This window comes from Coffea arabica, chromosome 10c (assembly GCF_036785885.1).
Source record: "Coffea arabica cultivar ET-39 chromosome 10c, Coffea Arabica ET-39 HiFi, whole genome shotgun sequence".
Classification (NCBI taxonomy): Eukaryota; Viridiplantae; Streptophyta; class Magnoliopsida; order Gentianales; family Rubiaceae; genus Coffea; species Coffea arabica.
Genome location: NC_092329.1, coordinates 34,819 through 46,473, shown reverse-complemented (window position 1 = coordinate 46,473; position 11,655 = coordinate 34,819). Strand labels below are relative to the sequence as shown.

The window sequence follows — 11,655 nt, the reverse complement described above, 5'->3', positions numbered from 1 at the left end:
CCAAAACCCTTATAGAGGGGCAATTTTGACATTTTCCTTTCAGACGTTAGTTTTGATGCTTTCCGTTAGACAAGCAATCTAAAATGAAAATCATGAAATAGATGATACATACAAATTATTCAAAATTTGGTGTCTACAGTTTGCCCCTCTTTGACTGAGTTTTGAAAAAACTTGAGACAAAGAAATAGACACCAAATACTTACCTGTGTTATTGGGTTGCAAAAGATTCCAACGAACAGGAATTCTAATACGGGACTGACCCGAACATGAAAAATAAAACGGGACTGACCCGAACCAGAATTGAAAACGGGACTGACCCGAACAGAAATTTAAACGGGACTGACCCGAACAGAATTTAAAACGGGACTGACCCGAACAGGAATTTAAACGGGACTGACCCGAACAGAATTTAAACGGGACTGGCACGAACAGCATTTAAAACGGGACTGGCCCGAACAGAATTTAAACGGGACTGACCCGAACAGAATTAAAACGGGACTGACCCGAACAGAATTTAAACGGGACTGGCCCGAACAGGAATTTAAACGGGACTGACTCGAACAGAATTTAAACGGGACTGGCCCGAACAGAATTTAAACGGGACTGACCCGAACAGAATTTAAAACGGGACTGACCCAAACAGAAATTTAAACGGGACTGACCCGAACAGAATTTAAACGGGACTGACCCGAACAGAATTTAAAACGGGACTGACCCGAACAGGAATTTAAACGGGACTGACCCGAACAGAATCCAAACGGGACTGACCCGAACTGAATTAAAACGAGACTGACCCGAACAGAAATTTAAACGGGACTGACCCGAACAGAATTTAAACGGGACTCACCCGAACAGAATTTAAACGGGACTGGCCCGAACAGAATTTAAACGGGACTGACCCGAACAGAATTTAAAACGGGACTGACCCGAACAGAATTTAAAAAAGGACTTCACTGGGAAAGTTTAAACAATGAATTGAGTTTTTTTACCTTAGAATAGTTCAACTTTTGCGCCAAGAGGGAAATTTGGATCTTTGTGATTGAAGCGAGAGCTGATGTTGTTTCTTATGATCGAGTTTCGCAAATAACATCGATCCTTGCTTACTGGGAAGCTTTGTCTGTCATTGATTTAGGCGCCAAAAGAGAGCGGCTGCTTTTGTTTGTAACTGCAACATTCCTGCAAGAAAAGAAGAAATAATGGACTTGCCACCATTATTTGATCCGATTTGCCTTGAGAATCGTGTAAACATGAGTCTTGTGATGCTTTTACTTCTGCTTTGCGACGTTTGCCTTAGTCGAACTTGAAACCTTTCAAATTCTGAGACTGATAAAATACGGATTTACCACGTCATCCAATCCAGGTGGTAGCTTTGTTGAATGTTACTCTCTGTAGCTGATGATTGAATCCCTTATCTTTGCCCAAACCTTAGAGTTTATCATTCATTTGAATTCAATGGTGAAAGAATGATGCGTGAAAATTTATCACATAACAATCAATGTATATGCAAGATTATTTCCTATGTCAGGCAAAGATGAACATGCAAAAGAATGCAGACAACCATAGATAGTAGAATGCAAATGAATTAAAGAAACCAGGAGATTTACATTTTGTAAAAAAGGTGTTTATACAGAAAATACAAGTTTAGCCAATGAATATCATATTCAAGACTTCGGATATTTTCGCTTCGGAATCCGATACTGGCAGAAGTTTCACAAATATGAGGAAAACCCTCAATGAACCAGGTCACCAGCTGTTCCTTCTCAAGCTTGACTGTTGTGAAAACCTACCTTGGCGCCCTTTCGGGTTTTCACCAAGGTTGCCCCCACCCTTTTATTTTTGCTTTTGTTGTTTTTCTTTTCTCTTTTCCTTTTTCTTTTCTTTCTTTCTTTCTTTTTTTCTTTCTTTTCTTTTTTTTTCTTTCTTTTTTTTTTTTTTCGAGGTGCCCTTTCGGGTTTTCACCTAAAGAAGACTGAAATATTTCGACCATGATCGACTCAGAAACATGAATTAAGGATTTCTGGCATCAGTAAAATGTACTTCCCTTGTAAAATTAGGCGAAGACATTACGGACATCACCTGCCAGTTGATTAACAGATTTTCTAATAGAAATGCAGCAAGTGACAAAAGCCAGGACTTTGGGCTTTTAAATGAGGTCCGGTGGGGTGCTTTGAAAAAAGTTGAGGCTTAAAAGCAGATTTGATACGAGGGGTGAAATAACTTAAGATTGCACTGTTTGAAAACAACTCCAAAACTGAGGAAAATTTGCCCCAGTTTGATCAGCTTTTCTCTCTTTGCATTTTTCATTGCATTTTCCTCACTTTTGCATTTTTCTTTGAAAACTAAATTTGCCCCAGTGTAGGGTTCTCTCTTCTCTTTTTTTTCTTTCTTTTCTTTCTTTTTTCGAAATAAATTTGCCCCAGTGTGGGGTTTGCAATTCTCAAGAGTTATCAAATGAAATTTGTCAATTCTGATGGCTCAAAGGGGACAAGTAGAGATAAAATATTTTTAGTGTAAAAGAAGATGGCCTGACTTGCATTTCGCCATTTGCATGAATTTCTAAAGAAAATTTGCATGATCAAATGAAAAACTTTTTGCACATATCTGAGTTGATGGGTTGAAGGAATGCCCGTCCATCCATTTCCGCCAAGATGAGCGCTCCGCCAGGTAATACCTTTTGGACAATGAACGGCCCTTGCCAATTTGGAGCAAATTTGCCTTTAGGTTCATCTTGCATTGACAGAATCCGCTTCAGTACCTTATCACCTTCTTCAAATGTCCGCTGATGGACCTTTTTGTTGTAAGCCCGGGCCACACGTTTCTGATAGCACTGACCATGACAAATAGCATTGAATCGCTTCTCATCTATCAAAGTCAATTGCTCATGGCGCTGCTTGATCCAATCGGCCTCCTCCAATTTAGCTTCCATAAGGATTCGTAGTGACGGAATTTCAACCTCAGCTGGTAATACAGCTTCCATTCCATACATGAGTGAATACGGCGTTGCCCCAGTTGATGTTCGGATAGAAGTCCGATACGCCATTAATGCATAGGGCAACTTTTCATGCCAATCGCGGTGCCTTTCTGTCATTTTGCGGATAATCTTCTTCAGATTCTTATTTGCGGCTTCTACAGCTCCATTCATCTGAGGCCTATAAATGGCAGAATTGCGGTGTTTGATTTTGAATTGCTCACATAGTCCATCTACCATGTCATTGTTCAGATTCCTGGCATTGTCTGTGATAAGTGTTTCGGGTACCCCAAAGCGACAAATGATATGATCTCTCAAGAAATTGGCAACCACCTTCTTCGTGACATGTTTGAATGACTCCGCTTCAACCCATTTGGTAAAGTACTCGATCGCCACCAATATAAATCGATGTCCATTTGAAGCAGGAGGATCGATTGTACCAATCACGTCCATACCCCACATTGAACAGGGCCACGGGGCGGTCATGCTATGCAACTCAGTGGGTGGAGCGCGTATAATGTCACCGTGCATTTGACATTTTATACATCTCCGGACAAAGTCTATGCAATCATGCTCCATAGTAAGCCAGAAGTATCCGGTTCTCATGATTTTCTTCGCTAGCAAATGGCCATTCATGTGAGGTCCACAAACGCCACTATGCACTTCTTTCATCATATATTGAGCTTCATCATCATCAATGCACCTTAAAAGGTTCAAATTCGAGGTTCTTTTGTACAACACTTCTCCATTTAAGAAAAATTTTGAAGCCATTCTACGCAGAAAACTCTTGTCTTTTGTACCAGCATACTGAGGGTAGGACCCAGTTTTGAGAAACTCTTTAAGATCATTAAACCAAGGAGTAGTATCCGAGGACTCGTCTGCAGCCCAACAGTGGGCTGGCTTGTTTTGAAGTTGAATTTGGATTGGTTCGATCTTCAATTCATCTGGATATTGGATCATGGAAGCCAAGGTGGCCAAAGCATCAGTAAATGCGTTTCGGGCTCTCGGGAGATGTCTGAATTCCAAATTTTGAAATTGCTTGGCCAGAGTGAGCAGACTACAATGGTAGGGTAGAATTTTTGAATCTTTGGTTATCCACTACTTCAAAGTTTGGTGCACGAGCAAATCTGAATCACTAAAAGCTATCAACTCCTTGATTTCCATTTCCAAAGCCATTTTGAGACCAAAAATGCAGGCTTCATATTCAACCATGTTATTCGTGCAAGCGAATTGCAATTTGGCAGCGGCAGGGTGGTGCTTCCCTTCGGGTGACACCAAAACAGCTCCAATTCCAGCTCCGAGAGAATTTGAAGCTCCATCGAAAAAAAGCCTCCATTCAGGACTTTGTTCACTTATATCATCTACAGCGCCTACAAATAGGACCCTCTCGTCAGGGAAATAAGTACGGAGTGGTTGATAATCATCATCCCTTGGATTTTCCGCCAAATGATCAGCTATAGCTTGCCCCTTGACAGCTTTTTGCGAAGTGAAAACAATATCGAACTCCGAAAGAATTATCTGCCATTTCGCCAAACGTCCAGTCAACATCGGCTTCTCCAAAAGATACTTCAAAGGATCAGACCGGGAAATAAGATACGTGGTATGGCTCAACAGATAGTGTCTCAACTTTTGGGCAGCCCAGGCCAGTGCACAGCAGCTTTTCTCAATGAATGAATAATTAGCCTCGTACTGCGTGAACTTCTTGCTTAGATAGTAAATGGCTTGTTCTTTCCTTCCAGGGTCATCGTGCTGACCTAGAACACACCCTACTGCTCCTTCAAGCACGGATAAATACATAATCAAAGGTCGGCCCGATTTGGGCGGCACTAAGACTGGTGGATGCAACAAATAATCTTTAATCTTGTCAAAAGCCTGTTGGCACTCCTCATTCCAATACAACGGCACATTCTTCCTAAATAATTTGAACAACGGCTTGCATGTGGCAGTTAGTTGGCCAATGAACCTCCCGATAAAATTGATCTTCCCTAAGAAGCTTTTCACGTCCTTCTGAGTTTTCGGCACTGGCATATCTCGAATTGCTTTGATTTTCGCCGGATCTATCTCTATGCCCTTCTTGCTAACAATGAATCCCAACAGCTTACCCGCAGGTGCTCCGAAGGCGCATTTTGCAGGATTTAACTTCAAATTGTACTTCCGTAGTCTCTCGAACAGTTTCTTCAGATCAACCAAGTGGTCCTCTGCCCTTTTAGACTTGATTATAATATCATCCACGTAGACTTCCATCTCCCGGTGGATCATATCATGAAATAGGGTTGTCATGGTCCTTTGATACGTTGCTCCAGCATTCTTTAAACCGAAAGGCATGACTCGGTAGCAAAAGGTACCCCAAGGGGTAATGAAAGCAGTCTTCTCCCTATCCTCCTCTGCCATCAAAATTTGGTGGTAGCCAGCAAAACAATCGCAAAAGGTTTCAATCTCATGTCCGGCCGTATTGTCTAAGAGAATGTGAATATTTGGTAGAGGGAAATCATCTTTAGGACTGGCTTTATTGAGGTCTCTATAATCAACACAAACTCGCACCTCTCCACTCTTTTTTGGAACAGGGACTGGATTTGAAAGCTGTGACGGCCCCACCTTTCCCTAAGGCGAACCAGAGGGTTCGGCGGGTCGCCTGCCCAGCTCTCGCCGGGACTCAGTCGTTCACTACAGTCCTCAAATAGATTACAATATAAATCTCAAATATTACATCAAATTCTCCAATAATTACATGTCATAAGCGAAGCGGAAACAATTCCCAACTATACATAAAATGATTCCAACATCCAAATTGTACAAGATATAGGCCATCCAAACACGTGCACAAGTACTACAAGCCTTCCTTCGCCACGAGCCCTGGAGGGGAATAAAACATTTTGGGGGTGAGCTAAAAGCTCAGCGAGTAACCAAATAAAACCAGTAATCAAATATCTTTCACAATATTGCATTTCTATCCTTTCGATGATGTCATGATTCAAAAAACAAATGTCCGTTTATTGCTCTCGTGAGCCAGTGAAATCATAGCACTTGAACACCCAACGCTCAAATAGATCATTTAACATTAACATTAACATTAAGAGGGAGCCCCTTTTTGAGCTCCGGAGCCATTTGCTCCAAGTAAACAGAGGTGGAGACGTTGGTGTCCAGCACAAGACTCCCCAAGAACTCATTGAAGCCAAAATCATATCATGAATTCACATGCAAGCACGCATGAGATGCAGTCGAGTAAATAATGCAAGAAACAGTTCATAAGAAGCTTTAACGATAGTTTGGGGTCACTCACCTCCATGGCTCAGAAACCATCCATCATATATCATTGCCTTGCTCAAATCCAAGTCTTAGATCGCAAACTCAATGCAAACAAGTCCTTTAAAACTTCGGATAGCACTTCCCCTAAATTTGCTTACTTTCCCAGCCATCATGGCTTCATTATTTCTTCAGCCAGTCCCAAAGTCACACAAATAAGTTCATCTAATATCCATTCAGCAAGCTCCAAGAAGCACAAAGACAAGTCAAGCTAGGGAAAAAGTCCGGAAATGAAGGTTAAGCTCAAAACCAGAAAAACAGTTTTGACGTCATTTTGCGGTAATGGTGTCAATTTCACTATGATTATCGGATGGGGGTGTAAGACCCACCGTTTCGAAGCTAAGAACCAGGGCTACAACAATGTAGAAGGTCACTCAGTCCAGTTCCTAGTAAAACTAGGTCAAATATGCCAAAAATACCATACCAGAACCACTAAAACAGGTTCACAAATCACACAATGCTGTAATGAGTCCAACTCGGTCCATACAAGTCCAAATGCATTGATTCCAAAGGCATATGGTAGCTAAGACATCCAGCTACATTTCATCAGAAGACACCAACATCCAAATCCAAAGCAATTCCAGTCAAAATGGCCAATTACTAGTGCAGTTTTCGCATTCTGATCAACCCAGAACAGCAACAGTAAAATCGACATATCTCACTTTACACTAGTCCAAATGACCTGAAATTTTGCAGGCACTTCAAACTCATCAATACCTACAACTTTAATGTTTTGAGCAAAGTCCAATTCAGCCTCTAACCCTATGATCCAAAACCGGACAGAATTAGGGGTTTATGAACCCTAACTTTCCATTTTCCATCCAAATCCAAAATTGATTGCATTTATCAACAATTCACACCTACTAGAGTCATTTTAAACCATTACCATTCATCATACAAGGCCACAACATCCCATTCATATTAAACCAGAAAATTCATCATAAAATGGAAAACTTCACCAAATCACTTCAAATCAAGAAATAATTCACATAATCCATCACTTTAGCTACTACTAAGCATCACTTAAGCATCATTAGGTGTAGTAGGATGTTCAACCATCACTTACCTAGGAAACAAGAGAAAGGAAGATGTTGGACACCTTAGCTCTTCAAACAAACTTCACCACAACACTCACTAGTACCAAATGAAAGGATTTTATGGAGTAGAATCTAATTTAGGCAATTGTTTTGGTTGATTTGAGCTAATTGGGAGCTTGAACATTGAAGAAGCTTTCTTCCTTCTTGAGCTAAGAGGGCCGGCCAACAAGAGGTGAAAAATGGTGATTTTTGGGCAATTTTTGAAGATATTTAACCTTTGGTCAAAAAAAGTCAAAAATTGGAATAGTAAATCTTAAAGTAAAACCAATAAGAGGGTGACACTTGTCACCTCATTAATGCAATCTTATCACTTCTTTTTCCTCTCACATCAATCAAATCTCACTCTCTACTTATCTCTTAACACCCGATAAATTTTACACAGTATCCGAAACTTAACCTTATTGGCCGAATTTTTCCGAACTTTTCGCACTAGTGGGTCCCACGTCCATTATACACTCTTAATTTTCCAAAAACTCACCAAGGCTAGAAAAATCATCTAAAAACTATAATTACTCATAAAAATTCCTCAGGAAAATTTCCTAAGCCAGGAAATGCAGAAAACATGCTATTAAAGGAAATAAAACCCTCGGAAAAGATTAGGGTTTTTACGGGTTCTCACACTCATACTTTTCGGGGCGTCACAAAAGCCAAATTGGGTAATGGGAAACAATGATAATGTTGGTTTTGAGTTGTTTTTCAATTTGCTCTTTTATTTTGAGGCTTATATCTGGTTTGAATTTTCTGGGTTTTTGTTTTACGGGTGGAAAAGAAGGGTCTGTGGGTAACCTATGCACCACCACATCAGTTGAAATGCCAGTCATATCATCATAGGACCACGCAAATACATCCTGGAACATGGTCAAGAATTCAAGCATCTCCTTTCTCTGCCTTTCATTCAAATGAATACTTATCTGCACCTCCTTAACTTCATCCTCAGTGCCAATGTTAACCTTTTCTGTTTCTTCCAGGTTCGGTTTTGGTTTTTCCTCATATTGTTCAAGGTCATTTGCAAAAGAATCGAATACCTCCTCATTATCACTCTCGCTTTGGAGTTCGGATTCACAGACCTCCAAGTCGTGAGTGATATAGAAATTGCCATTATCGTATTCCAGAACTGTGATATCCAAAGGGTCAAATAATTTTATTTTTGGCCATCTGAAAGAATTAACGAATGTGGGATAATAAGCAAATAAGCATACAACAAACAAATGAACAAACAATATGAATATAAACAAGCGAATAAACAACAATGACAAGAACAACTTGTGCATTTTCATAAAACCTTTGATTGAAAGCAAATGGAAATGAAAACTTAACAATATTTACATGCACAAACGTTAGTCAAAAAGGAAAATTGTTTTCATTGGCTATTTACAGATGCAAAAGTATTTTCATGAATTCACATGAATGATAAACCCCTTTCAGTTTACCGAAACTCCTTCCGAACGGGCAGGGACTCGGCTGTCCAATTAGAAATTGACCCTTCAGGGATGTCAGGAAAGTCAGCCTCATCTGGAAAACTATCTTCAAATGTTGCCCCTACGAACAATTGGGCCAAACTAGCTTCAATTTCTTCAACTGGATTAACCTCTGATGTGATAACCTCTGTTGGTCGTGGAAAAGTATACCGCAGTGGTGGAATGTCAAAAACCCTTTGCCTGCCCTCTTTCTCTGCTCTTTTGCGCTCTTTCATCTCTTTGATGTCCTTGGCGGTTGGTTGGAAACCCAAACCGAATGTATCCCTTTTTTCCATAATCTCCACTGGCTTCAGGATTCCTTGCAGTTCACGCCCCAATCCTCTGTCTAATTTGTATCCTCCACGAATCATTTCCTTAGCCATCATTACACTTGCTTTTGAGAGAGCTTGTTCCTCCATTGTGATCCAACTTACGGAGACTATATCGGATGTGCTATGAGGGGACATGGTGGCACTTCGACTTCCCTCCTCTTTAGATCCAGAATCGGTGATTACCAGGCAGTTCTCTTCGGCAAAGATAGTGATTAGCTTGTCATTTACTACGAATTTCAGCAATTGGTGCAACGAAGATGGCACAGCCCCAGACTTGTGAATCCATGGCCTTCCAAGTAAAATATTGTAAATGCTCGGGAAGTGCATTACTTGGCAAGTTATTTGAAATTGGGCGGGCCCCATCTCGATTACTAAATCTGCCTCTCCTATCGGCTCCCTTTGAGCTCCATCAAACCCTCGAACGATAGTCCCTGAAGGCCTCAGCTTAATGTCTTGCAATCCTAGCTTCTCCAAGGTACTCCAAGGACAGATATTAAGCGCGGACCCGTTGTCAATTAGCACCTTCGGCAACATTTTCCCGTTGCACCTCACTGTTATGTACAACGCCCTATTATGTTCAATGCCCTCTGTCGGCAATTCATCGTCAGAAAAAGCAATTTGTTTGTTGAATAATACGCTCCCAACCACGTTTGAAAAATTATCAACAGAAATGTCCCTCGGAATTTGAGCTTTAGTTAATACGTCGATCAATGCATCCCTATGCACGTCTGAAGAGAAAAGTAAATCCAACATGGTTATCTGGGCAGGTGACTTGCTTAGCTTTTCGATTATGTTGTATTCACTTCTCTGGAGTCGTTTAAGGAAATCCACGGCTTCTTTCTCGGTGATTGTTGGCTTAATGGGCGGCTCGGAATTCTTTGCTTGAATCGGAATAGTAGTTTCAAATGGACTTACAGTCCTCCCCGATCTGGTAACCACTGACACCTCTTTCTTTGTAGCTGAATTTTCCCCGATCTGTATAATAGGTTCATCGTAATTCCACGGCACTTGTTGCAGGCTCAAAACAGGCTCTTGCCTCGGGAATTCGATGAATACCGGCTTCAAAGCTTCACTCTCTGCTGGCGTGAGATCCAAGACAAAAGGCTGGTTATCTTCTTCGAATGGTAATTCTATGATGAATGGTTGGTCTGTGACCCCAACTATCTCAGCTTCTCTTGCCAAATCTTTGACTTGTTCTTCGTACTCCGCATTGTCCAGAATGACCCCAACATGCTCTGGCAAGGGGTTTTGATTTACGTTCGGCCCTTGTGCCTCCCTTTTTCGGATTACAATCTCCCCGGCTTCAACCATATCTTGGATTTTATGTTTAAGAGCCCCGCAATCAAAGGTGGCATGTCCGGGGGCCCCAGAATGATAAGCACAGACAGCTTGTGGATTATACCACGCGGGCATGCCATAGGAATAGGTAGGAGGGGGTACCGTACCAATTTTCCCGGCGGCCTTTAACTGGTCATACAATTGGTCTAAAGGCTTACCTAAATTGGTAAATGTACGGCCAGGGGGTCGGTTGTAAGGTTCAGGAGGTGGAGGATGATTGTAAACAGGTCTATTTGGTGGAGAAAATCTTGGGTTATATGGAAGGCGAGGTCGATTTTGGGGTGGATTTGGTTGGGAAATTTGAAAAGGGGCTGAAGGTGGGTTAGGATAGCTTGGGCGAGGTCGAGGGTGGTGGATGTTGGTAGTATATACAGGATGCGGATTTGAGTAGTAAGGGTAATGGGGTTGGTAGATTGGGCTGTGTTGGTATCGGGGTCTGGGTGAAGGGTTTTGGTTCCAAATAAATGTTGCATCCCCCTCTTTCTTTTTGAACGGCGGCTTTTTCACATTGCTTCCTTGACCTTGTAAAGCATCCAACTGAGATTTCAGGGCAGAGACATTGACAATCTTCCCGGCTCTCACAAAGTCGTCAAACTCTTCCAATTTATTCACAATTGCAGCAAAAGAACAACCAGTCATACGGAAAATTTCTTCGAAATATGGAGGATCATGCGCCTTTATGAATGTGCGAATAATTTCATCCTCAGTCATCGGTGGCTCCACCTTCGCAGCTATCTTTCTCCATCTCTTGGCATATGTCTTATGATCTTCAGATGGTCGCCTTTTCGTTCCTTCCAGAGTAGTCCGAGTTGGCGCTAGCTCACAGTTATACTCATATTGTCTAATGAAGGCATTGGACAGATCGAGCCAGGTCTTCACTTCCTCCGGCTTTAGGTTGGAATACCAGTCAAGCGCATCCCCTTCTAAGCTTTCTGGAAATAATCTCAACGGCAAATTCTCGTCATCCACTGGCTTGCCCAACTTGTTAGCAAACAAGCGCAGGTGCGTTTTAGGGTTGCTTGTTCCATCATATTTGTTGAATTTAGGGGTCTTGAACCCCACCGGCAATTGCACGTTCGGAAACAGGCACAAATCATCATAATCCAATACCCCTTTTTGCTTAAACCTTGGCTTTTCCGGATGAATTCATCACATTTTCC

At 41.5% G+C, this 11,655-nt stretch overlaps 1 protein-coding gene across 1 annotated transcript; it reads right to left on the bottom strand.

Annotated features, from left to right (window-relative positions):
• Window positions 1-1,100: 1,100 nt before the first annotated feature.
• On the bottom strand, window positions 1,101-10,570 carry LOC140016161 (uncharacterized). The gene is made up of 3 exons (XM_072069589.1): window positions 9,663-10,570; window positions 8,997-9,446; window positions 1,101-1,176 (listed from the first exon to the last, which is right to left on the bottom strand). The coding sequence occupies exons 1-3, from the start codon at window positions 10,568-10,570 to the stop codon at window positions 1,101-1,103; spliced, it is 1,434 nt and encodes a 477-aa protein (XP_071925690.1).
• Window positions 10,571-11,655: the final 1,085 nt, after the last annotated feature.